The sequence below is a fragment of the Kwoniella shandongensis genome, chromosome 9, assembly GCF_008629635.2.
Source record: "Kwoniella shandongensis chromosome 9, complete sequence".
Classification (NCBI taxonomy): Eukaryota; Fungi; Basidiomycota; class Tremellomycetes; order Tremellales; family Cryptococcaceae; genus Kwoniella; species Kwoniella shandongensis.
The window spans coordinates 517,855-541,707 of NC_089295.1; the positions used below are offsets into that span (position 1 = coordinate 517,855).

Consider the following 23,853-nt stretch of genomic DNA (forward strand, 5'->3'; position numbering starts at 1 on the left):
AATGGACGTCAATCATACGTTTATGGTCCCAAAATTTTCTTAGGACGGGCTCCCTGATGGCACTGTTTTCCTTTCCCTTCCGTTTTTGGTAGAAGCCATGTCCCAAACTAGATGGCAAAAGCTCGTCCGATTGTAGTACATCAATCGCATGCCAGCGAACCCATCTGGTGTCCAGACATCCCCGTGACTATGCAGAAAGCTCTTCCTTTCCTCGTCGTCTTCAGTCAGCGTAAGACATCAGCTCGCTTAGTTCCCCGCCTGTCAGAGCTTTATCTTATCTCGGCGATTCCGCAAAACGCCGATTCAGCCCGCTTAATTAATTTGTTTTCTCTCTTCCATACGAGTGGTAGGAGGGGACCACATGCTCTCTCATTGTGTGAGTCGAGCAATCATCAAGTCTTTATGCATATCGTGAATCGTCTGCTTCTTTGTCGGTTCCTCCGTCTCTCATTCAATCATCGATAAATTTTCTCCTCAATCATGTCTTCCAGCACCGTAGAAAAGAAAGCGACTCCCGAGGATTATCCTCGTTTTATGCAGACGTGCGTGTTTGGTTTGACTAAGATAAGCGATCGATAGCTGAGAGCTGATCTTTGTTTTGTCGTGTAGGGCATATGAACAGGCTCTCAAATCACGATCAGAAGGCGGTATCCCCATCGGGTGAGTAATCTTGCCTCAATACCCAGAAGTGCCTTCCCCCTGGTAAATCACACCCATGCATGTTAGAGCTTACCTGACTGTCGCACAGTGCCGCACTTATCCACCTTCCTACATCTCGAGTCCTTTCACGAGGACACAACAACCGAGTACAACTCTCTTCCAATGTCCGACACGGCGAGATGGACTGTCTCGAGAACTTGGGTAGAGTACCAGAGGGATTATTGAGAGAATGTGCAATGTTCACTACATTGTCACCTTGTATCATGTGAGTCCTGTCCCTTCCAATACGCTGTTTCCACCTTTAAATCATCTGTTATGGTCTTATCTCCCCCACGTCATCAGATAATATGGCACTTCTCTCCCTCTCCACCTGATCAACATATATCTGACTCCCCTCCCCACAGGTGCTCCGCAACATGTATCCTCTACAAAATCCCCCTCGTCGTTCTCGCAGAGAACCAAAATTTCCTAGGCGGGGAACAACTTCTTCGCGACAACGGTGTCGAGGTCGTCAACCTCAACGATGAGAATATAACCAAGATGATGAAAGACTGGATTGATAGTCCTCAAGGATCAGTTTGGAATGAGGATATAGGAGAGGTGTCGAAGTGATGCGCTCCACATTTGCAAGGAGGATGGAGTCACTGGGTGGAGCGTAGCGATGAGTTGTAGAAATGCATGATAGGGCTGGGACGATAGAGCAGTGTTGAATTTGGGTATTGACCAGTGGGTCGTACTTGATGTATGGATCCTGGCGTCAACCTGCAAATACAGCAAGTACTATTACAACAGATGCATCATAGATGCCTGACACAAATATGTATCTACGTCGCTTGCTACAAATTGTTTGCGCTTCTTGTCCTGTGATATATTCTACGCCCCATTACCCCTCTCTTTTCTCACGGCTTCCATCTCCAGTTTCCTCTTCTTGAACAAAGGATGTTGTTCCTTTCCACCTTGACCCGACTTACCCTTCTTATTCTGTCTTTCTTCTCTCGACAACTCTTTGCTGCAAATCGAAAGATGACACATCAGTAACTCGACATCAGAAGAGAGGAGTACAATACCCACTTGATGCTCTTATTCTGTTCTCTATAACTGAGGTTTTGTCCACCCGACAAATGCTCCAAGGGCGCAGTGAACCTTTGAACCGCAGGTATTGATCCAGCACCGGTTGACAACGATGGCTGAGCTCCAGCGACCCTCTTCATGTGCTTGCCGTTGTTTAAACGCATGTAATGATCGGCCGTCTCGCTCGCAGCATCACCGGTGTTGAGCACTTCTTCAAGCAAGGAGATCTGCTGCGCTACCGTCGGAAAGACAAGGTTCGGCATGCTCTCAAGACCATGTAGCTCGGTGATGACTTTAAAAGCATATCCCTGCAGCGCTTCGTCAGTAAAGCTCATAGACGGAAAACAGTATACACACCTGGTCGATAAGGAAACCCTGACGCTTGGACGAATAGTACATTTCTTGGGTATCCTTGGAAACAAGCGAGTAGAAGAAGGCGTTGAAACCCTCGTCGTTTCTTCGTTTGGCACGCAAGATACGACCGAGTCGTTGAGCCTCTTGTCGACGGGAACCGAAATGTGAGGAGATCTGGATCAGACACGTCGCCTCTGGAAGATCGATGGATGTGTCTCCGACCTGGACACCGACATTAGTACAGTGCTTCTTTGCGCTCAGACGTGACTCACCTTGGACAGGAAGATTGTGTTCATCGAAGGATCGTGTTGAAATCTGGACAAGATACGCAGTCTTTCTCCTTCAGGCGTTCCACCGTGGATGAATGACTTCCCCAACTTCTTCGCATAAGCCTAAACCCGATGTCAGCGTTGATCCAAACTGAAGCGATTCGATCTAACACCTACCTCCAAAGCAAACACATTGTCCGAGAATACAATAACCTTGTCGCCTCGACTCTCGTGATAGTTGATCAGGAATTGAGCGGCCTGAATCTTGTTCGGGTTCATGGCGTGTAGCAATATTCGCTTTCGAGATGGGTTACGGAGATACTCTCGGTAGAACTGAGGCGTCATTGGACACCACACTTCCGCACACTACAAGTATGTCAGCCACAGGATTGAGAACTGACCTGGAAGCCTACTCACTTGAACTGTCGCGATATGTCCATTCTTCGCCAAGTCCATCCAGTTCGCTTCGTACAGCTTTGGTCCGATGAGATATCCCAGATCGCCAATCCTATCATCCTCTCGCACAAGTGTCGCTATTACCGTGTCAGCCTCGCACCACTTGGCAGAAACGCTAGCTCACCTGTAAGACCCAGCTTGGCATGCACCTTGAAGTTGTTGATACACTTTCTGAACATATCGGCAGGAGCGACGTGAACTTCGTCCAACAACAAGAATCCCCACTCTCTCGATCTCAAGAATTGCATCATCTTCTCCGCATCGTGGGCTCGTTTTCCGGTCTTTGCAATCATGGAGTATGTTGAAATGACAATACCCGCGGGCGTGGTGAACTGAAATAAGGGTCAGCTTAATTTCGTCGACTGACTTATCGTAGCTCACCATCTCCTTTTCTCCTTGAGTGAAAGCACAAATCTGACGTTCGGAAATGTTCGAGAAGTGCAAGAACTGCTGCTTCCACTGGGCAACAGACACACTACATGAGGGGAGTTAATCGTCACTCCTGCCGGCACGTGTGTAGCGTCCAAAGTGACCCACGCTGAAGTACACAAGACCAAAGCACTCTTCTTGATTGTGCACGCTGCAGTGATTCCGACCAGAGTCTTACCGGCACCACAAGGCAAGACAATGACACCAGATCTCGCACGACCGTTACCGAACATTTTCGCCAGTGACATTTCTTGGTAGGGTCTGATGACTGTCATGGGTTTAAGCTGAATGTCAAGATTGGGATTGACTGTGTCATTTCTGAAATCGTATTCTTCGAGCGCGGGAAGATCGATATCTTTGCACCGTCTTCGGACGTCCTACAAAGGAATGAAGGCATGTTAAGTAAGTCGTGTTTAACCTAGACGAAAGACAGCTCACCTCCATCCGCTCTCCTGCGACCTCAAAGGAATGTACGGCTTCATCCTCGTCATCCATTTCGTCCGCTGCAAGCTATGTCAGCTGATTGAAAGGTTCACAGGAATGGTGAGCTTACCTTCTCCAATGCCAATTACAGCACCTAACACCGCATCATTCTCTCTTGTAGGATGTATGGGTTCCGCCTCTCCCCTCTCTGCTCGTCTCGCCTCCTCTGTTCCTGGAATCGCATAATCTCTTCTCGGTCTCGCTACTTGCTCGGCGCCAAATACGGTCGGGCCAGCCTCTTTCTCCCTAGTCACTCTACAGTTCCGAATCACTTCATCCTGCATCAATGTTTGCAGGAATTCCGGTACGCTCGTTTCGAGGAAATATCGATTGTCTTTCAGCACCAATCGGACCTTTCCGAACGACGCGGTCCATTCTTCGATACGGGCGATGAGACGATGGTTCAAGGGTGTTTTGGATAGACGCGAAAGAACCTCGATGATGACTTTGGTCTCGAGACCGATAGACATAGCGGAGTGAAGGGAGGGTTTCGTTATTCGGTATTCATGGATTAGAGATGGACTGCAGACTTGTCAGTTGAACGCCCACACCGATGGCACAACCTAACCAACTGACCGTGACACAGGCTCAGCAATAGCAACGAGGAAGTCCTGCGCCTGCTTGGCGAACGGTGCAAAAGCTTCAACGATGCTGATCAATCACACCAGGTCAGTTAAGGCCTCGATATCCCAACGGGAACCAGTAGCGCGATGACATACATATTTCCTCTATCATCTACCCATAGCGGTCTCAAACCATGATCCGCCTTCAATTGTTGATTTGACAGGTCGATCGCTCTCTTGCCTATCATCCCATCGAAATATCCCTCATCGTCCTCGTCTCCCACACCATCATCCTCTTCTTCTATCGGTCCGTCCGCAGGATGAGCAACTTCGACGTCCCTCGCCCGTCGTAATGCCGTCAAATTGATCTTCACCTTCCCTTTTGATCCACCTGCAGCTCCACCACCACCGCCATTCGCCACCTTCTTGCTCCCACCCGCTGCTTTGCCGGGCACACGGCGTCGGACTGGGGCATATTCTTCTTCGTCGGAAGGGTCGGATTCGAAGAAGTCGAGCGAGGAGACGGGTGAGGGGGAGCGGCTCATCTTTGTAGTCGAGCGAATACGAAGGTGAGAGGCGATCACCTGCTCTGTCAAATCCGACGAGGGTGAAGTACAAATTAGATACTGAAAGAAATTGTCCAATGCTGATTCTCAGCTAGCCATATGAGTCGAGTGGATGATAGTGACAACAGCGAGTCTGCGAGTACGGTGGGTGGCAAGGTGACTCATCCTACATGGATAGATTTGTTTCCGTCTTACTGTAATTAACACGTCATGTCACTCCCACGTGCCTTTGCATATCTTTGTTGCTCTGAGCGGCGAGATTTTGAAAGTTGCTTGAAGCAATGAACATGAAAGATCTGCACAACTAGCTTGTCCAGCACATTTTACGACGATACAGCTTATCAAGAAACCTCCTTCACAGCGTAGCAAAGAGTCCGAGGGCACAGTAGAACTTTCCTCTCTATACCTTGTGGTGTTCAAAGCTGTCTGAACCGATCCAAAATGGTACGTCCGTTCTCCACTATTACTTCCCCCTGCTTGTGAACCGCGGCTCTTATGGTTGAAGCTAATGATCTCGTACAGAAAATCAAAGTTATCAGTCGATCGCTCGACGATCATCTCTCTTCCTCTTCTTCCGCCCAACATCCACTCCAGCGAAACCTCGCGCCTCACTTACATCCCTTCTCGAAACCCCGTGAATACACCCGAGCAGTAACTGCTGCCAAGATGGATCGAATGTTTGCGAAACCATTCGTCGATGCCTTGGGCGGACATCAGGATGGTGTTTACGTCCTTGGGAAAGATCCTCGTCGAGCTGCTGTCGTTGCTGGTGGTGGAGGTGATGGTGAAGTGATTGTGCACTCTTTGGCATTACGTCGACCATTGTTGAAGATCCCTAATGCGCACAAGGGTATGGTCGGTGGGATATGTTGGACGTCCGAAGCGAGAGACGGGAAGAGAGGGATGGTCACTTGTGGAAAGTTAGATGGAACTATCAAGGTTTGGAGGAGTGAGGCATTCGCACCTGGTCTAAAGGACAAAGAAGTATTTGAGGGGAACGAATTCGGTTCAGGATCAAGAGAAGCCTCAAATTCTTTCCTCGATACAGCTGGAGCGATCGGAGAGTCCGGTATGGAGTTTGACGAGGAGGAAGGCGGTGGTCTGTCCATTGACGCTGCGAAGAGAGATGCGCTCGGTCAGAATCTCGAACCGACAATGACATATACCTCGAAGAACGGATTCAACTCGATAGATCACCATCGAACAGACGCTGTCTTTGCTACGGCCTCAAATACAGTTCAAATATGGGACGAGAATCGATCAGCACCGTTATCAACTCTTGCCTTCGGAAGCTCGATGGAGACTGTTACAGGCGTGCGATTCAACCAGAGTGAAACGAGTGTGTTGGCAAGTGTGGGCAATGACAGGACGATGTGTCTGTACGATATCAGGACAGGCAAGGCGGAGAGAAGAATCATGATGCAGGTGAGTATGACTGCACAAAAATATACGACAGGAATGCTGACAGCGCTGTTCAGTTCCGATCAAATTGCCTTTCATGGTGTCCTACCCTTCCAACCGTCCTACTACTGGGATCGGAGGACCACAACTTGTACACTTTCGACATTCGAAAGCTCGAGTCACCAAACCAGATCTACAAGGGTCATGTTGGTGGTGTTATGGGATGTGACTGGAGTGAGTGTCAATAAGATTTCTGGACGAGGGCATGAAGCTGACTAAAAGCGTGACATAGGTCCTACTGGTGAAGAGTTCGTGTCTGGTTCATATGACCGAACTGTCCGATTATGGAACCGAGAGTCTGGCAAGTCCAGAGACGTCTACCACACCAAGCGAATGCAACGGTGAGTGTTTCCAAACTTCCGTACATAAGGCGGTATACTGATTGCCATTTGCTTAGTGTCTTCGACGTCACCTACACACCTACGGCCGATTTCGTCCTCTCCGCTTCTGATGATGGTAACGTCCGAATCTGGAAATCTGACGCATCCAAGAAACTTGGCCCCGTCTCCACGAAAGAACGACAAGCCATCGAGTACCGAAAGAAGCTCGTCGAGCGATTCTCCAAGGAGAAGGGTGTTCGGGAGGTGCACGAGCGAAGACATGTTCCGGGCAGTATTCACAATGCGGTGAAGTTGAAGAGGGACATGATAGAGTCGAGAAAGGTGAAAGACGACAGGAGGAGAGCTCATTCGAGAGCGGGCAAGGAGAAGCCAAAGGCCGAGAGAAAGAGTGAGTCGAAGTGTGCCGTGGCTGCAACTGCTGAGGAAGATCTGTTGCTGATACATCGTCTGTTTGGTAGAGGCCGTCCTCAAGGAACACAAGTAGATAGATATCGGGCTAGGGGACTGGCGTCGAACTTCCATACACAGGACTATGCATGTTGTACATCATTGACGGGACACTGCTCTGCCCATCCCGTGGAGAACATATGCACTATGGGGCATCCGGTTTTGCCACCCGCCACGTTGAATCTCGTCTGAGACACGCGACGTAAATTACAAAATCAACATCGTCATTTCCACACAATCTTCGCTTCTCTTACCTCATTCCAGTGTTGCAGTATCTTCCCAAGTCAACACCCAATCCATCACTCAAGAGCGCTGCGAGACTGAAGATCAGTTCTTCGTCGCGGGGAAGTTCGCGCTTTCAGCAGAATGCCATTCCTCCGCTCGGCAACACGACCTCAACCTGTCCAATGTTTCTTCTGTCTCTCACCTTCCCTCCTTCCTCCTCACGCTTCATCTCTCAACGATAGGAAGGGGAAAGGAAGGATAGCAGAGGTAGGGACAAAATGGAATTGGCAATGTGAGAGATGCGGTTGTTGGAATATCAAAGACGAGGTGAGCACAGCTCGTAGTCACAGGCCGTTTGTTTAAATGATGGTAATAGTCGAGCTAATGGATGGGATGACGGTGGTACAGAAAGGGGAGATAATATCGGATCTACCTGCTATGCATAGTGCGAGCTACAATACCGCTTCTTTCTCACTTCGAGGTGAGCGCTTCATCGACTCCGAATGCCTCTTCCAGAGTTGCAAGCTGACACCGGTCCACCGTTCGTTTAGCCAAACCATCATCTTCACATCTCCCATCATCGTCATCGTCATCGACCTCGCCTTTCTGTCATAGTTGTCTTGCGAACCAGACATTGATCATGAACATGTTGGCAAACTATCTCCCAGATGATGATGTACGTGTACTTTCGTCAATCTTCCACAATCACTTCCGGTATACGTCATTATCAGCCAACATCTACTAACGTGACACACCTTCTAGGATCCATCCTACCCAGCCCTTTTCGCCGAACTACCCTCCTATCTGTCCAAGCTACACAGTCGATATCCTCCCATTTGTCCTAATTGTCAACCGGCCGTCGACGAAGCTCTGGCGAAGAGCGATCATCGTGCTCAGGTCGAAGCGTGGGGATCAGCACTGAAACGAGGTGCAGCGAATACGACGAGTGGTTCTGTCGGAGAAGGAGGGATCAGTGATCTGAGAGGGGTTAGTAGGGGCGATGTCTTGGTATGGAGAGTGAGGGGGATGTTGTTCTGGATAGGGCTTGGTCTCAGCTTGGCTCAAGGGGTGACTGGTCAGTCACAATGTCTCCCACGTAGACTCGGCAGAACGTAGCTGACAGCATATCGGTACGAACAGCTATACTCGCTCCGGACCGCCAGGATGAGCTTCTGCGGCGAGCCACACCCTTCTCGCTTCCTACTGCCTTACTCATGTTTCACGCGTTGTCCATTCTTTGGATAGCATGGGATCCGAACTGGTTACAACGAGTTCGAAGTAGAGATAAGGCGAACGTCCACGGGAGGGGAATATGGGTGGTAAGTCCACCATCTTTATAGGAAGAGATCTCTGGCTGATAGATTGTAATTGTGAAGCGCAATATGTTTTGTATCATGATCCTTCGCGTGGCTGTATCCGCAAGGATCTGGTACAACGAAAGCACGCTAGATTGGTCGACGACAGCGGGGATGAAAGCTGCATTTGCGTTGGAAATAGCTGTACGTCTTCGTTCACGCCCAACGATTAAGGGTTCTCCAGGTGAGCTGACATTTGAAGCAGTTGATGCTCCATGCCTTCGCCAGGATTCGGGTCGCACGACCTGTAGCCATCAAACTCGTTCGTCCAGTATCTCACAACCCGTCTCCAGTACCTCACCTATCTTCTTACAACATCCCACCGCATCCTACCTCGCCCTCAGGCGTTTCAGCCCTGTCCCTCGGATCACGAACACCGACTCGACAGGCTAATCCGATATTTGGCCAGCCATCATTGTATCACCAGCAACTTCAGCCGGGATCCGAAGCAGAACCAATGGACTGGGAACCCTCGCCTTCGGTCACTCTACCCAGCAGTCATCGACCTAACAATTGGATGGTCCCCGGACACGATGACGACGATGATGACGGTATGCGACCACCGAGCAAGTTGGACTGGGATACGTTTGCGATGAACAAGCAGAGGATGTTCCCTAAACAAGGAGGACAAGACGAGACGGGTTTGGAGAGTCTGTTAGCAGGATGGGGTATAGGAGGTGGTGGTGGCGGAGGAGGTGTCACGCAAACAGTGAATCGAACGACACCAATCATACGAAGTCGGAAACAAGTCAAAATCGACGTCATTCAGCATTGGGCCGATATATCGTTCGTTGTCATTCGACTCGTTGGCACAGTTATTGCATACTTTTGGATCTCACCTACGACCGCATATGCTGTCAGTGTCGCTAACGCTATACTACTCTGCCTCGAGAACCTCTCTGGGTGCTTCCGGATATACACAGCGCTTAATCAAGGTTCAAATACACAACATCTACAACCGTCGTTCACAAAGATTGGACTGATAGCTATCGCGATCGCACTTAGGTCAGCTGCGATTCCGCCACAGTCTCTGGTGAAAGTGATCTTGAGCAAGATTGATGATCCAAGAGCGGGGAGTGTGGAATGGTTCTTCTGGGCTTGTGTAGATTTGGTAGGGCTGTCAAGTTGATATGCATGGACACGTGATATGCACAGGTACTTGCCACCGTGCAAGACAATGTCAAGGGCAAGGGGTGTGTGGCTCAGCCACGATTGTCCTTTCTTCACCGACGCAGACTGTAACCTAACCTTCTTGCTTTGTATCAAGTTATACATGATACTCGTGATTAACAACCGTCCATTCAATGTGTAGTGGAAACAACGTCTGCGTCGAGTCTGTCTCCAGGAGCGGAGGGGGGTTGTGAAAAGAAAGTTTTGGTGAAAGGATACTTCAAGTTCCTCCTATGTATGATATCCATTGATAGACACCCCTCTCCTCGTCAATCCTTTATGTTTTGAAACCCACTGCGAGGATGGTGGTAAGACTGTCCCACGGCACTACCCAAGGCCCAAGGTATAAGAGAAACAAACGGCGTCCAGATCTATCCGCACTAGATCTCTGCGATTTACAACGAGCATATATCAGAAACTGACGAAAGACAAAGCGAAAGACAAGATTGGAAATCATGTACTCACGCAGCGTTATGAACGAGAAGAAAGTCACCCTCACCCCTACTGCGGCTGCAGCAGCCAAGAACTCCCTTCCAACCGTGATGATCGTCCCCACCACCTCTCCCAGCACCACCACTGACAAGAATACCCCCAATTCTCTCCTTGTCCATGTCGAGGACGAGGATGACAAACTGACGTGGGACGACCTCAAAGCTGCTCAAGCTCTCTTGGGTATTCAAGGATGGACTGATATGGCTAAAGAGGAGGAGAAGGAGTTGGATTGGGAGGATATGAAGAGCGAAGGGATGTTGTTGGGCGTTCAAGGGTGGACTGATAAGTGAGCAGTGGAACGGAGATTAGGATCTGGAGTTATGATGAGAAGGATGGTTGAGAATGGAGGTCGATTGTGTAGCAACATGATGGACCACGAATGTACCACTTGTAATATGTCAGATTAGTCGAGACATCATTTGTAGCTCAAATCCAACATGTTCAACATGCAATAGTTTATGTCAGTACCAAGCCGTCACGTTAACGATTCCCATATTCGCGTTCACAATGGATTCAAATGACTCGGCTGCGATCTGCAGCGCCCGGCAATTGCCAGACAAACGGTCGTGGATTGGGTTACATGCAAAGAAATGAGAAACGCATCAACAACCCCCTCCATCCATCCTATCCTACTCGTTTGAACGACCTTTAATCATCCAAACAAGATCATCCCCCTCGTCCATCTACCACACACCACCTCCAAAACCCGTTTAAACCATCTGGTGGACGAGCTTGGACATGGCCTTCTCCCTGTTACCGGCGTCACCACCCTCGATGTAACCGATGAACTTTCGGGGCCTCCATCCGCCGTTGGGGTTGGAGAGCTTGAAGGGCCAGAGCCCGGAAGTGACCTGCTTGAAGTTGGGTCCGCAAGTGGCGATCTCGTGAACGAGGTCCTCGATACCTGTGACATATATTAGTATAACATCTTGGATATATTTGCAAGAAAGAAGGATTCGCTCACAGATGATACCGTACTTGCCGAGCTGCTTCTCGATGATAGAGTTGTCGGTGATGGGGATTCGTTGACCGTCAACCTTGGCGTAACCTCGCTTGTAGACGAGCTCTCGGATAGCCTTGAGGTTGACCTCGCCGTAGGTGATGTAAGGGTTGACGAGGTTGAGCATTTGCTGGGTAGCCTTGGTGACTCGGACAAAGACACCGTTGTTGATCTGGAGCAATCGGAGAAGTTGAAGGATCTTCTTGGGCTTGGGGGCGATCTTGGAGATACCCTTGAGTCGGACAACAAAGTAGACTTTAGGTTGAGCGGCGACGTAGAAGTCACCGGTCTTCCTGGCCTCTCGCTTGAGTCGGATCTCCTCCTTCTCAGAGTTGAGGTACTCCTTCACGTACTCGTCGGCCCTCTTGAAGATGACCTTTCTCTTGGCCTTTTGAGCCTGTGACAGAGACGCACAAAGATGCGCATGTCAGCGACCAAACTCATCACAACCATCAAAGTATTATAAGGATAAGAGAAGATAAAATTTTGTTTCAGCCCCGAAAGATGGTTAATTACAGACAGCATCGCGTTAAGCTAGCCGAATGCCGACTGACGTCGGTAGTTATGCATCATGCGTAGACACGATGATGAGGGGGTGTTGTATAACAGCCAGCCCCCACAACGTCGTGTCCTTCCCCCTTCAACTCCCTCCATATCAGTCCTTCGTACGATCCCCACAGCATTCTTGCACCGTCGATCTCGTTCCCGTCCTGATTCTCTCACACACCACCTCATCACGGTAGAAGGATAGAACACAAGCTCACCTTCCTCGCCTCGGCAGCAGCGGCCAACTTGGCCTCTCGGGTGGCCTCGTTGGTTCGTCGCTTCTTGAGCAAAGTCTCGGGGACGGCGATTTGCTACAGACCAACAAGACAGATCATCAGCTCCTGCTCTTCCTTCTTGTCGTCCTCCATTCTGTCCCGTCACACTCTGTCGAAGGGGAGGCCGAGTGATAGTCCTTCCTTGTTCCATCGCTCTCAACCTTCCCTTCGACATAGTCCTCCCTTCCGACGATAAAAGATTCTCAGCTCACCTCGTGGGTAGGCACGCTGCGAGGGGGAGAGAAAAAGATGATCAGCTGCTGGTCGACTGTGAAGACGAGGGACGATGAGCTCACCTAGTGGAAGGAGCCATTTTTGAGTGTATTTGATGAAAGACTTGAAGGTTGAAAGGAGAGTGGGAAGTAATGAGGGGAAACTTTGACGCAAAGTTGTGGGATGCCACCGTGAGGCGAGGGAGTGCAAGCACAGAGTGTGAGTGAGGAGTGTGAGAGTGAGAGTGTGCAGAGTGAGTGCAGTCTGAGAGCCAGTGAGTGTCCGAGTGCCAGTAGAGTGTGAGTCTCTCTCCACCAAAACAGCGTACAGTTCCCCGGTATGGTGCAACTTTGCATGGATACAGGTAGTACAGCCAAAGAATTGAATTTCGTTTGAACCAAACTCCGATCAAAACGCCGATAAAGGGATTGATAACAATTCCACAACGAGTGAACGGTATTACACGTCATAAAAGTGCCACATTCAGTACCAACGAAATTCCTCGTCTACCAAAAGTTGTGTTTCGGTATACTCCACCACCACCGCCCACTACAGCATACAGGCCACCATACTGCCTCGTGCTCACTCACCGCTCACTCACTCACTCACTCACACTGCTCGCTGTCAGACTGCACGCTTCAAACTTGTCCTTGTCATTTTCGACATTTTTATACTTTCTTCTCTTTACATCAAACAAATCGCTACACGTATTCCCGCCACCGGCTTAAATATAGGTTTACGTACAACGATGGTGAGTAGATGTTTCGCAACGAGGACGAGGAGATAGGCGAGCAGCAGGAGCAAGAGAGGAGTAAATTGAACGGAGGGAGAGAAAGGGAGACAGAGAGAGCGAAGGGTTTAATGGATGATTAATGGAGAACTTCGTGCTGATTGATCTCTCCTTTCTCAGTCTTCCGAACTTGCTGCTACCTACGCCGCTCTTATCCTCGCCGACGAGGGTATTGAGATCACCGTGGGTTTCCCTCCTTCACACCGTTTTTGAGTGAGCAATGAAATACTGATTTTCTGCGAATCTATAGGGTGACAAGATCAACGCTCTTACCACCGCCGCCAAGGTCGAGCTCGAGCCCATCTGGGCCACCCTCCTCGCCAAGGCTCTCGACGGCAAGAACGTCAAGGACTTGCTCACCAACGTTGGTGGTGGTGGTGCTCCCGCTGCCGCTGGTGCCCCCGCCGCTGCTGGTGGTGCCGAGGCCGCTGCCGGTGACGCTGCCCCCGCTGAGGAGAAGAAGGAGGAGGCTAAGGAGGAGTCCGACGACGACATGGTGGGTTCATCATAGTCTTTCACTGATAGGGAATTGAAGTTGACATTGAATTTATGCGCAGGGTTTCGGTCTCTTCGACTAAACGTATCGTCAACGTCAATACACTCTTTCCAAAACCCCTCTCGAGTTTGGTACTTTTTGCATAGCGTACATATATGCATTGGTGCCGCCTCTACGTTGTGATGTGGTGCAAAGGTTGCGGGGATTTCGAGGACTCAAAAAGTCGTGTTGCCGGCAAGATTCGAAACGGGCAGGTGCTTTCGTTTGTTCTCAATCCCGTGATCAGGATACGAGCATCAGTCAATCCATCAGTCTGAGATATCGGCTATCGCGTACTCGAGGTTGCCAATTGCCTGTCCTTTGAGGCTGTGGCCCATGTCTGATGTCCCCGTCTGGATCAGCACTGCAGAGCATCCCAACTTGTCTCTTACGTGATGTCGTCGTTGTCTAAGTTATCGCATCTATGTGTCTAATTTAAGGAGTGCAGACCGCTCTTCTACTGTCTTTCTCAGACTCTACCATATCCGATATAGTGTAGTCAATCTATGATTCTAATCTTGTGACAAAGTATCCTGCCACGTCTCCCTGCACTGAACTACACTGCACCCAGCTATACACTGCAATGCACTCTGCGTTGCGTTGCGTCGCTCCGCTCCGCGCTTTCGCTAGAACGGAGACCCAGCCCCTAAATACACTCTCATCTGCTTCGCCGGAACCTCTATGATTCTCGCTCTAATACTTTCCAAACCAAGTCTCTTCGTCGCTTCGTACCTATGACATCCACCCATTGCGAAGTAGAACGTTTCGGGTGGACCGGAGGGGTTGGTTTTGAGTGGGGATTTCACTTTGATTATTTCGATAGGGGTGAATGTGTCCCCGGACTGCAGTACGAGCAACACGAGCGATAGCGAGTGTTGCGAGTGAGGAGAGTCAGAGCCAAGAGCGATAGCGAGTGGTGTGAGTGAAGCGAGGCAGATGACATGAGGCGAGGTATAGCGAATGGTGTGAGCGACGTCGGGCACGTAGAGTGAGAAGATGACAGGCGAGGTTCAGCGAGCGGTGCGAGCGGTGCGAGCGAGCAGGTAGTGAGTGGTGTCACGGTTGTGTAAACACAGACGGTAAGACGAAAAAGGACAGATGTTAGAAGCGATTCGAGGCACGGTCGAGAAAATCACAGAGTGAGCGATCGAGGGGAACATGGAGCATAATACATCGAATCAGCAGATCATCCAAACGCAAACACCCAAACCCAAACCCAAACGCACCTTCATCTCCTCCATGAACGTCTTCACTTTCTCCTCATCCAATTCGCTAGGTAACGGTCTATGTATGACCCGCATCGGTACATTATGAACCGGTACGTCTTCTCCTCTTGAGAATACTGAAGAGGTGGGTTTGGCTGTCGCGGTCGCGGTCGAGGTCCCGTCTGGTGTTTTGGATGTAGATGGTTGAGGTTGGAGTTCGGTAGGAAGACAGGATGGACCTGATTCAATGTCGCTTTGGGAAGATGACATTGTGTCTTGCTTCTTTCTGTTGGAATCTGCAGATGTGATATAGAGTAGTCGCTGTTCTGATGCTCTTGACGATGCAAGTGAGTGAGTGAGAGAGTGAGTGATTGATTAGTGCTCAATCACTAGCGAATGAGTCTGTCTGTACAGTGGCAATCGACTACGAAACATCAACAATCTTTGTCAGAAATCATGGTATGACGCACTCATTCACCGAATCAGACTTCGGCCGACCGCAAACCTCCACTTTTAATGTCCACCACCTCACGATTGGACTGGCGGAGTCGATTAGCACAGTATCCTAAATAATACCAATCACTGACTAAAGCTTTCATGCATATGATATATGAGATAAACATGAGGACTATGTAAATACTATCAATCTAAGACGAATAGCAAGCAATGTCATTTGGTGATGGGGCCCTTCGTCTCACAAACACCAGATGGTCCATAGACGAAATCAACCCAACGTCCATTATATCCGTCCCACCGCCTGACCGTGAGTCGGTACATACTCTTCATCCATCTTCGCCGGATCCATATGTTCCAACAGGTTCATCATGAATTTGCTCTCAAACGTCGAGTTTGTAAATACCGTAACGAGGGAATTTGACGTCGTTCGAAGGATATTAGGTGCCATGACCAGAGCTACCATCGCACAGACAAATGAAATGTCAGCTTCCGTCAACGTCGATCAGGAGGTTGACTCACCCAAATTGCCCATCGTCATCTTCGTCTGGTCGACCGCCTCCCTACCCACGAACAATCTCAAAAAGCTAACAACGAAGAGCAGAACTCTTCGATTATACGTCGGTAGATTCTTGACAAAGTCGATACATTCTTGTGGATCTCGAGAAGCGATGAGAGCGTCGTTGTAAAGTTTCGTAGGGATGATGGGGTCTTCGAGCTCGCGAAGCCAGAGTTTGAATAGCGAGGCAGCGACGTGGGGGTCATCGATGCCTTTCTGCAAGGAGAGTACGATATCAGCGCAGCTCAAAGTCCGATATGGTGCTATCACAGCGAGGCTGAGGATCGATGCCGAGAAGAAACCGATCCTCGCAAGAGCACAGACACCGATAAAGTGGTGGAAGGCCACATGCGGGATGGCAGACACTTACCAGCTGATAGTGACCCCTGTCCATCCTGCTCTTCAACTCTGACACACTGTCAACATCCCCCGGTACCCTGAAAATACCCTCACTCTGCATCCCTCCAAGAGCCAAGATCCCGTCCGCCAAGAAAGGTAATACGACAGGTACTTTGAGAGAAGGGTATGACCGTTGTTGCAACGTCATGATTCGGTCGAGCGATTCGCCATATACAGAAGGGTAGAATGCGGCATCCTGGCAATATGATAAACAGTCAACATTGTTTCTTAGCTAAAGCGCTTCAAGGTGCGATCAGTAAGGGTCAACTCACCGAAGCATGTTCGATCTCGCCAACCGTCAACGTCTTGCCTCTACCTCCTTTTGCAGAGATGGCATCAAGCTTGACAACGCAATCTGTGATCGTTTTTCAACCAATCAGCGTTGAATCACGTCGTACGGCTTACTCCAGCCATTACAGTACACTCACACTTTGCCATAACTCCGATCCCGTCCATTTGTTCGCTCGTATGTCGTTGCAAGAAGCTCTTGACGAACGGCTCGAAGTTTTTGCTTGGTCCAAAGGCGTTGACGAGAACACAGAAGAGTTGAAAGCCAAGAACGATGGGGTCACTGCGAGTATAGAAGTCAGTATCAGAGAATGTAGGATGAATGAGATCGCTGATACTTACTGTTCGGGATTCTTCGTCAACTGCTTTATCAATTGACAATACACCTCGTCTCTCATCTCGCCCGCCGACACACAGAGCTGTATCATCCATCTGATTTCTTCCAGAACCACGATCTTTGCGCTCTTTCCACTTCCTCCATTCAATTCTCCCCCACCACCACTACTACCACCGCCTCTTGTTGCACCACCTAGTGTAAGACCGACGAGGTTCAAATGACTACTTGAGCTTAGCATCGGTTTCGCATCTGATACTTGACGATCTCGTTCTCCCATTACGTGTTGAATCACTTTGAAAGTGGTCACGGCGTCTTTCGACAAACTTCGAGATAACACCAAGAGAGGTGCACTGATGGGCGATTTCTGCCATTCCATTATCCGTTCGATGGGCACACGTTGGCGAAGGACACCTGATCGTTTGGTGGCAAAGTATTTTCGGGCGAAATCGTCACCTTGGAAATGCTGAATGTCGTGACTGATATCGGAAGGCAAAAGAGGATGTAGTCTACGAATACGGGAGGAGGCAGACATAATGTCAGCTGCTGCTGTCTATGTAGCAAAGGATCTACTCACCCAGTGCTCATACGTTTTGTCTTCACCGAAGAATGGTCAACGTAGATCGGTTCATTAGGAATTGACTTTGGCAGTCTCGGTGCGGCGTTCTGATTCACATGTCGATTTGAGCTCGCGTCCATGTCGTCCCTTATTGGTAACGTGGTCGTTACCCCTTGCTTCAATGGCGACCCTATACGGACTAGCTCTGATCAGTATGCAACACACCGAAGACAATCCCTAGCACTCACCGTTCAATTTCTCAGTTGACAGGCTTTCTAAATCCCTCCCACTGTTCCCATATACAGATTTGACTCTACTTCGCTTCGGACTGGCAAAATTCCTTCCGACCACTAGAGCAGTAGATTTCCTCTTCTCCCACCATCCCGAACCCGAATTATCACTTCGGTCCGTCTCGTTGCCTGACCCATCTTCGAGAAACATCTTCGTCTTTCTTGGCGTTATCGTGGTGGGAGGCCCCACTGTTCTTGAATGGGAGGCTGAAGGGGAAGGAGGGATTCCAGTAGACGAAGTTGAGGTTGATGGTTGTCCGCCAATGATTTGGTGATGGTGATTATGACTTCTCTTTGTTGGTGAGGGTGAAAATTGGTCAAGGACGATCGCTTCTAGTGTTAGGGAGTTTGGACCATATGAGGAGGAAGGCGACATGGTTGAGGTCGGCGAATTCGGAGGTAGTGGATATGAGTACTTTGTTGGTGTCTTCAATGGGGAAGAGGACGATGAAGCCATCATAGTGGAAGAGCGATCGCGAGGTGGTTTAGAGGGTGTAACAGGATCGAAGCGAACGGTGTTGATATTGAGAGGTGCGGAGGACTGTCTCTTCGGTTGTTTCGGTCGTGCTGGGAGAGCGTTCCGCTGTGCAGATAGGGTATGGCATCAGTCATCACTGGTTCACTGCTGAAGGCATGTTGAGGGAGAAGTGAGAGGCTCTGAACATAGACCAACCTGGATAAGTCCCAAAGGAATCACAAAGGCATTTCCGCCCGGTCTGGTCCATTGCGTTTTCCCCGTCAACGTATCTACAAAGTTGATCGATCAGTCCACCTTCCTTTGGGCCGAGTCCGAGGTGACGGCACACAGTACGTACTGTAGTAATAACTCCTATTGTTCCTCGTAGCATCTGCCAATTCCCACCATTCTCCGTCAGGTGATCTCGGAACGCTACGGGGAAGAATGTCATTTAGCTGAGAAGGTCTGATTGGAGCAAGGATGAGACGGACTTACACGAAAGCACCGACCGGTGGATCCCAACTACATTGACCAGAGGCAGGACATGCGAAGAAGACGTGTTGCGTCTGCGGTTGTCGAGGATCATATCAGCTTATCGTCCAACGGCATGCCAAGCAAAGGAGATGGAGCTGAGACGGGGAGAAATCGACTCACCAGAGGATCCGCAATAGTCACCCAGAATTGCAAACTCCACCCGAGAGTGGGATCTTCACATCTTGCCAGAGCATCTCTGACGTCCATCCCTCTTGGTAGATATCCCCTATGTCCTAATTCCATATCATCGTTCTCTCCATCGAAGTCGTCGTAGTCTTCTTCCTGTCCTGCCGTATCTTCTTGGCTCCTTTCCTGATTTGACCAAGTCCTACTTCGTCCTCCATTGGCCGAATCGTCCAAGCGCGATTCTTCGAGAACCTTGGCTGAATCCATCTCCGTACCGACGTTCATCTCCCGGTTTTCAACATCTTCTGCAATCGAGTCCGAGTCCGAAGTAGACAAAGGCGAGTTTGTAGTTGTATTTGATGCAACAGCGATGTCAAGAGTTTCAGTCGAAGCACTGTGTCCGATATCGTTCCTACCTCCTTTCGTATCTGAGGTTGACACCTCCTGAGCGTCTCCAGCCTCCGTCACAGGTAGCGTGGTAGAGCTAGACGTGGTCGTTGTCGTATTGGGTGCCAAAATATTACGAGACGGCGAAGGGGTGGGACCAGTGATTGGTGTTGGTGATGGTGGTGGTGATGTTGATGTTGATGATGGAGAGATGGGCGCTTCGAGCGTCGGTATTGAAAGTTTCGACTTTGACGGACTGAGTTGTACGAATGGTTCTGAAAAGGGTATTGGGATATGAGGGAGTGCTCGGACGGCCATGTCGAATGCGGGGGGTCCGGCCGTTGGCGTTGGCGTTGGCGTTCAAAGCGACTGGATACCTTCCACAAGCGTGCGAGACGGAAAACTACGACCGCGATTATCGTATGCAAGATGGAAGATTGTGATTCTGATGCTATTGTAATGGATGAGGATCAACCATCTTGTACTGTACTGTACTGTTTGTCGGTGTCGGTGGGCTTGTTTGGTTATACAAATGCAAATACAATTAACCAAATGCAAAGTATAGTTTGACGCTAAAAAATCGGAATATCTTTAGTTCCACCGCGCTCACTGAGCTCGTATTGTTTCACTTTTGATCGATAGTCACTGTACGAGAAGTAGATCCTGACGATAGTGAGATGGGACGGTTCGTTATGCCTACTGGAGATGAATGAAGACAGTTGATAGTATGGCCTCTCTCTGATTGACTACAGTCTCATTGATGGTGACAAGATACGAGGAACGTCGTCAACACGTTTAAACTTCCGGATCGGAACAGGGTCACACAAAACGTTAATTCATCAATTATCGCCGGTACCGTATACACCTACAGCTACAGATAGTAAGCCGCTGTCGCTTATCAGGAGTACGTGGCTACGGTGGCTACGGCACGCATATACACTCTGTACGCCATCATCCCTGTCCACTGACATCTGATACTTTCTTCGATGATTCGCATGACCCACTCTTCAGATATATTTTCGGGCCCAGTTGAGCAGACGCGATCGAAGAACGCCGGCAAAGGACACGTGTAGTGCGTCTCAGGCACACTCTCTCTTTACGGCATCAGCAAGTGGGACGTCCTACGGACGATGCAGAATAAACAGTTATCCATCATGAAAATGCATACATGAGATGTTTGAGTCTTTCTATCCGTACTGAGGATTCTCCTCACACAACGTTACGAGGGAGTGGCGATCGTGCACCACCACCTATTGCGCAACGTGCCAGTCCAACCTGTCCGCCCACTCTGGTTTCTTCAATGTCAAGAGAACCTCTGCAACGTCCTTGGCACCGTTTCCACTCAAACAGCTGTGATAGCACCCAAATCAGCAATGAACCAAGTCGACCGGTGCAAACATAAACCTACATGACGATGTCTTGGTCCTTTGGCAATGTCTTGGCCAATTGCATACCACCCCACAAGGCGTGACTGGATTCGAGAGCGGGAATAATACCTTCGAGTTGGGTAACCATCTTGAACGCTGAAAGACATTGGAAATCGTCTGCGACAATGTACTCGGCTCGGCCGATGTACTTCAAATGAGAGTGTTCGGGTCCAACGGAGTTGTAGTCGAGACCTAAGAAAGAGAAGAATTGTTAGCTATAATAATTGCGGAGTACGCTGCATACTTACCAGCTGAGATACTGTGCGTGGGAGTCAATTGACCCTCTTTGCTTTGAATGATGTATGAGCTCGCTCCGTGAACAACACCGATGACACCCTTTGACAGAGTCGCAGAGTGTGCCTCGGTGTCGATACCTGTTCGATGAGCAACAGTCAGCTTCTACTCGTCTCAGTGAAGCAAATCTATGACGACTCACCATGACCACCCGCCTCCACACCGACGAGTCTAACACCCTCGTCACCGATGAAGTCGTAGAAAGTTCCGATTGCATTACTACCTCCACCGACACACGCAACGACAGCGTCCGGCAATTTACCAGCCTTCTCTTGCAGCTGAGACTTGATCTCTCGACCGATGACTCGTTGGAAGTCTCGAACGATGGTAGGGAAGGGATGAGGACCGATAGCAGAACCGATGAGGTAATGCGTCGAGTCAAGTCGAGTGACCCAATCTCGCATAGCCTCATTGACGGCATCTTTGAGGGTTTGTGAACCGGATGTAACAGGGATGACCTATTGGCGACTTGTAAACGTGGCCCTAGCCAGATCGATAGACGAACTTACATTTCCACCTAGCATCTTGATTCTGAAAACGTTGAGCTCCTGTCTTCTCACATCCTCGGCACCCATATAGATATCACACTCCATTCCAAACTTCGCACAAACGGTGGCAGTCGCGACACCGTGTTGACCGGCACCAGTCTCGGCAATGATTCTCTTCTTACCGAGACGTTTAGCAAGAAGAATCTATGTATCGAGTTGTTAGCTGTGTCCAGTAAACCCGGGTTTCGAGGCCTTATGCAGCTCACCTGACCGACAGCGTTGTTGATTTTGTGCGAACCTGTGTGGTTGAGGTCTTCTCGCCTTAAGAATTCACTCAGCATAGTTACGACAGTACAAAGTACCAACATGGAACTCACTTCAACCAGATCTTTGCACCACCCATCTCTTCTGTCAACCTCTCCGCGAGGTACAACTCGCTTGGTCTGTTCATGTACCCATACATGTCCTCAAACTCCTTCCAGAAAGCAGGATCATTGCTTGCTTCGACATATGCGGCTTCGAGCTCGGATAAGCAGTCAACCAATGACTCGGCCACATATGCTCCACCAAAGATTCCGAATCGAGAAGGGAGCTTGCCGGCTCCGGTCACTTTGAGATCGGATTTCTCAACTGGTTCGGCAGGAGGAATAGGGAGAGGCGGTGAGACGTGACCGTTGGTGTTGGAAGGTTTATTCTTTCGACCAAGAGACTTGACTTCCTGGCCTCGCAGTGTAATCTCAGCGCAGAATGCCTCAACAGCCTTGGCGGCATCGCCCTGGGTCGCATTTTCGAAGATGGTCTTGATGATTTTTGATCCAACAACAACACCGTCCGCGCCAGCAGCGGTGACAAAGTCGAAGTGCGTTCTGTTGTCCACTCCGAAGCCGACTGCGAGAGGGACAGGGGTGAAATGTTGAATACGAGAGATGAGCTCGGGAAGGGATGCAGACATAGCTTGTTCGGCTGATGATCCGGTGACACCCATCTACACAGGCGACACAACGTCAGCGAGCATTCGAAATACGATTTTGGGGTCGCAGAGGGAGGTACTCACTTTGGAGACGACGTAGATGAACGAGTCGGCAATGCTAGTCAAGAACTTGACTCGATCAATGCTGGATGAGGGGGCGATCAGGGGAACATAGGACATGCTAATGATAAACCAGAGTCAGTACTTCATGCTTCTCGCCTAGCGAAAACCATTGCGACTCACCCAGACGACGCACAGACATCTCTGAACTTGGCAGCCTCCTCTGGGGGAAGATCGCACATGATGTAACCGTTTGCACCTGCTTCTCGAGCATCTTGAACTGCCTTCTCTTCGCCGTACGCAAGAATAGGGTTGTAGTAACCTATCAGAGGGAAGGATGAGCCCGATGGCATACATCGGAGATTGCATGCGGAAGGACGAAAGACGTACCCATGAAAATCACTGGAGCCTTCAAACCTTGTGCCCTAGCCTGCCTGACATATTCCAAACAGTTGACGTAGTGGACGTTGTTCTCAATAGCAACCTATTGAAAAAAGTCAACTTATCTGCTCGTTTCCGCGAGACTGAGCCACAACGAGAACGCTAACACTCACAGTGTTGGCTTTTTGAATTGTAGGTCCGTCCGCTGTCGGATCACTGAAAGGCACACCCAGCTCGATGATGTCTGCTCCTCCTGCTTCGAGAGCAAGCATGAGGGGAACAGTAGCATCGGGAGTGGGGAAACCGGCCGTTAGGAAAGTGATGAAAGCGCTGTTTGGGATGAAACCACCGAGATATTTCGTTGGGGAGGAAGTCGAATCGAGAACGAGATGTTGGAGTCGCGAGGGATGTGGAAATGCAGGAAATGTCAAGCACAGGGGTGGAAAAGATGGACGGCACGTGAAGGTAGGATGAACACTGTGGTTAGCTATGACAACAAAGCCTTGTATGTAGTGTGACATACGCTTGATCCTATATCGAGGACAAGGATTAGCAATTCGCCTCTTAATCCTTGAAACAAGAGAAAACTCACCTGCTCCTTCTTCGCGGCGAAAACCTTCTTGATTTCCTCTGACATCTTTGTACAGTATACTCTATGTGGATGTTGTGATGAAAGAAAGAGGGTAAATGTAGAATGACTCGTGTTGTATTTATGTATACTCGATGATAACGATCGATTCAGAGTTGAACTTTTGGATTTGCGAGTCGAAGTGACCAGTTGAAACGGGATCAATTTGTGCAACGCCCTGAATTATCGTCTCCATCGTATCCGATCGACCGGACCGCTTGGGTGATGGCTCAACTATTGCGTGTCATAGTTCGACCTGTTCCAGCTTCCGAAGTTTGGTTGTACCATCTCTCTGTTCTCAATGTCAGTCCCA

The 23,853-nt window shown here is 49.5% G+C and overlaps 10 protein-coding genes across 10 annotated transcripts; 5 read left to right on the forward strand and 5 right to left on the reverse strand.

Moving 5' to 3' along the window:
• Positions 1-480: 480 nt before the first annotated feature.
• On the forward strand, positions 481-1,272 carry CI109_105119 (uncharacterized protein; the record flags this gene model as incomplete). The annotated part of the gene is made up of 4 exons (XM_032003139.1): positions 481-542; positions 610-660; positions 749-925; positions 1,065-1,272. 4 exons carry the CDS (start codon positions 481-483, stop codon positions 1,270-1,272), a joined length of 498 nt encoding a protein of 165 aa, XP_031862461.1.
• Positions 1,273-1,533: 261 nt separating this feature from the next.
• Positions 1,534-4,830, reverse strand: CI109_105120 (uncharacterized protein; the record flags this gene model as incomplete). The annotated part of the gene is made up of 13 exons (XM_032003140.1): positions 1,534-1,669; positions 1,732-2,039; positions 2,089-2,307; positions 2,358-2,477; positions 2,532-2,720; positions 2,772-2,887; positions 2,935-3,142; positions 3,192-3,285; positions 3,348-3,616; positions 3,678-3,742; positions 3,793-4,244; positions 4,299-4,373; positions 4,442-4,830. The coding sequence occupies 13 exons, from the start codon at positions 4,828-4,830 to the stop codon at positions 1,534-1,536; spliced, it is 2,640 nt and encodes an 879-aa protein (XP_031862462.1).
• A 462-nt stretch (positions 4,831-5,292) lies between these two features.
• Positions 5,293-7,137, forward strand: CI109_105121 (uncharacterized protein; the record flags this gene model as incomplete). Its single annotated transcript, XM_032003141.1, has 6 exons — positions 5,293-5,295; positions 5,374-6,276; positions 6,330-6,486; positions 6,545-6,653; positions 6,710-7,041; positions 7,112-7,137. 6 exons carry the CDS (start codon positions 5,293-5,295, stop codon positions 7,135-7,137), a joined length of 1,530 nt encoding a protein of 509 aa, XP_031862463.1.
• Positions 7,138-7,466: 329 nt separating this feature from the next.
• On the forward strand, positions 7,467-9,809 carry CI109_105122 (uncharacterized protein; the record flags this gene model as incomplete). Its single annotated transcript, XM_032003142.1, has 7 exons — positions 7,467-7,652; positions 7,734-7,806; positions 7,877-8,001; positions 8,088-8,400; positions 8,466-8,644; positions 8,702-8,824; positions 8,886-9,809. 7 exons carry the CDS (start codon positions 7,467-7,469, stop codon positions 9,807-9,809), a joined length of 1,923 nt encoding a protein of 640 aa, XP_031862464.1.
• Positions 9,810-10,305: 496 nt separating this feature from the next.
• CI109_105123 (uncharacterized protein) lies at positions 10,306-10,632 on the forward strand (the record flags this gene model as incomplete). Its single annotated transcript, XM_032003143.2, has 1 exon — positions 10,306-10,632. One exon carries the CDS (start codon positions 10,306-10,308, stop codon positions 10,630-10,632), a length of 327 nt encoding a protein of 108 aa, XP_031862465.2.
• Positions 10,633-11,052: 420 nt separating this feature from the next.
• Positions 11,053-12,476, reverse strand: CI109_105124 (60S ribosomal protein uL30; the record flags this gene model as incomplete). Its single annotated transcript, XM_032003144.1, has 5 exons — positions 11,053-11,246; positions 11,307-11,739; positions 12,107-12,199; positions 12,376-12,391; positions 12,460-12,476. 5 exons carry the CDS (start codon positions 12,474-12,476, stop codon positions 11,053-11,055), a joined length of 753 nt encoding a protein of 250 aa, XP_031862466.1.
• Positions 12,477-13,124: 648 nt separating this feature from the next.
• Positions 13,125-13,744, forward strand: CI109_105125 (ribosomal protein P1; the record flags this gene model as incomplete). Its single annotated transcript, XM_032003145.1, has 4 exons — positions 13,125-13,127; positions 13,287-13,349; positions 13,417-13,662; positions 13,724-13,744. 4 exons carry the CDS (start codon positions 13,125-13,127, stop codon positions 13,742-13,744), a joined length of 333 nt encoding a protein of 110 aa, XP_031862467.1.
• A 583-nt stretch (positions 13,745-14,327) lies between these two features.
• Positions 14,328-15,176, reverse strand: CI109_105126 (uncharacterized protein; the record flags this gene model as incomplete). Its single annotated transcript, XM_032003146.1, has 2 exons — positions 14,328-14,543; positions 14,928-15,176. 2 exons carry the CDS (start codon positions 15,174-15,176, stop codon positions 14,328-14,330), a joined length of 465 nt encoding a protein of 154 aa, XP_031862468.1.
• A 469-nt stretch (positions 15,177-15,645) lies between these two features.
• On the reverse strand, positions 15,646-19,610 carry CI109_105127 (uncharacterized protein; the record flags this gene model as incomplete). The annotated part of the gene is made up of 12 exons (XM_032003147.1): positions 15,646-15,818; positions 15,882-16,134; positions 16,289-16,513; positions 16,590-16,672; positions 16,746-16,888; positions 16,948-17,448; positions 17,517-17,688; positions 17,747-18,371; positions 18,462-18,535; positions 18,604-18,677; positions 18,741-18,811; positions 18,900-19,610. The coding sequence occupies 12 exons, from the start codon at positions 19,608-19,610 to the stop codon at positions 15,646-15,648; spliced, it is 3,105 nt and encodes a 1,034-aa protein (XP_031862469.1).
• A 932-nt stretch (positions 19,611-20,542) lies between these two features.
• On the reverse strand, positions 20,543-23,549 carry CI109_105128 (tryptophan synthase, beta subunit; the record flags this gene model as incomplete). Its single annotated transcript, XM_032003148.1, has 13 exons — positions 20,543-20,642; positions 20,701-20,911; positions 20,968-21,093; positions 21,156-21,471; positions 21,523-21,705; positions 21,768-21,822; positions 21,879-22,486; positions 22,556-22,652; positions 22,715-22,853; positions 22,922-23,015; positions 23,086-23,389; positions 23,436-23,443; positions 23,505-23,549. 13 exons carry the CDS (start codon positions 23,547-23,549, stop codon positions 20,543-20,545), a joined length of 2,286 nt encoding a protein of 761 aa, XP_031862470.1.
• Between the last annotated feature and the right edge of the window lie 304 nt (positions 23,550-23,853).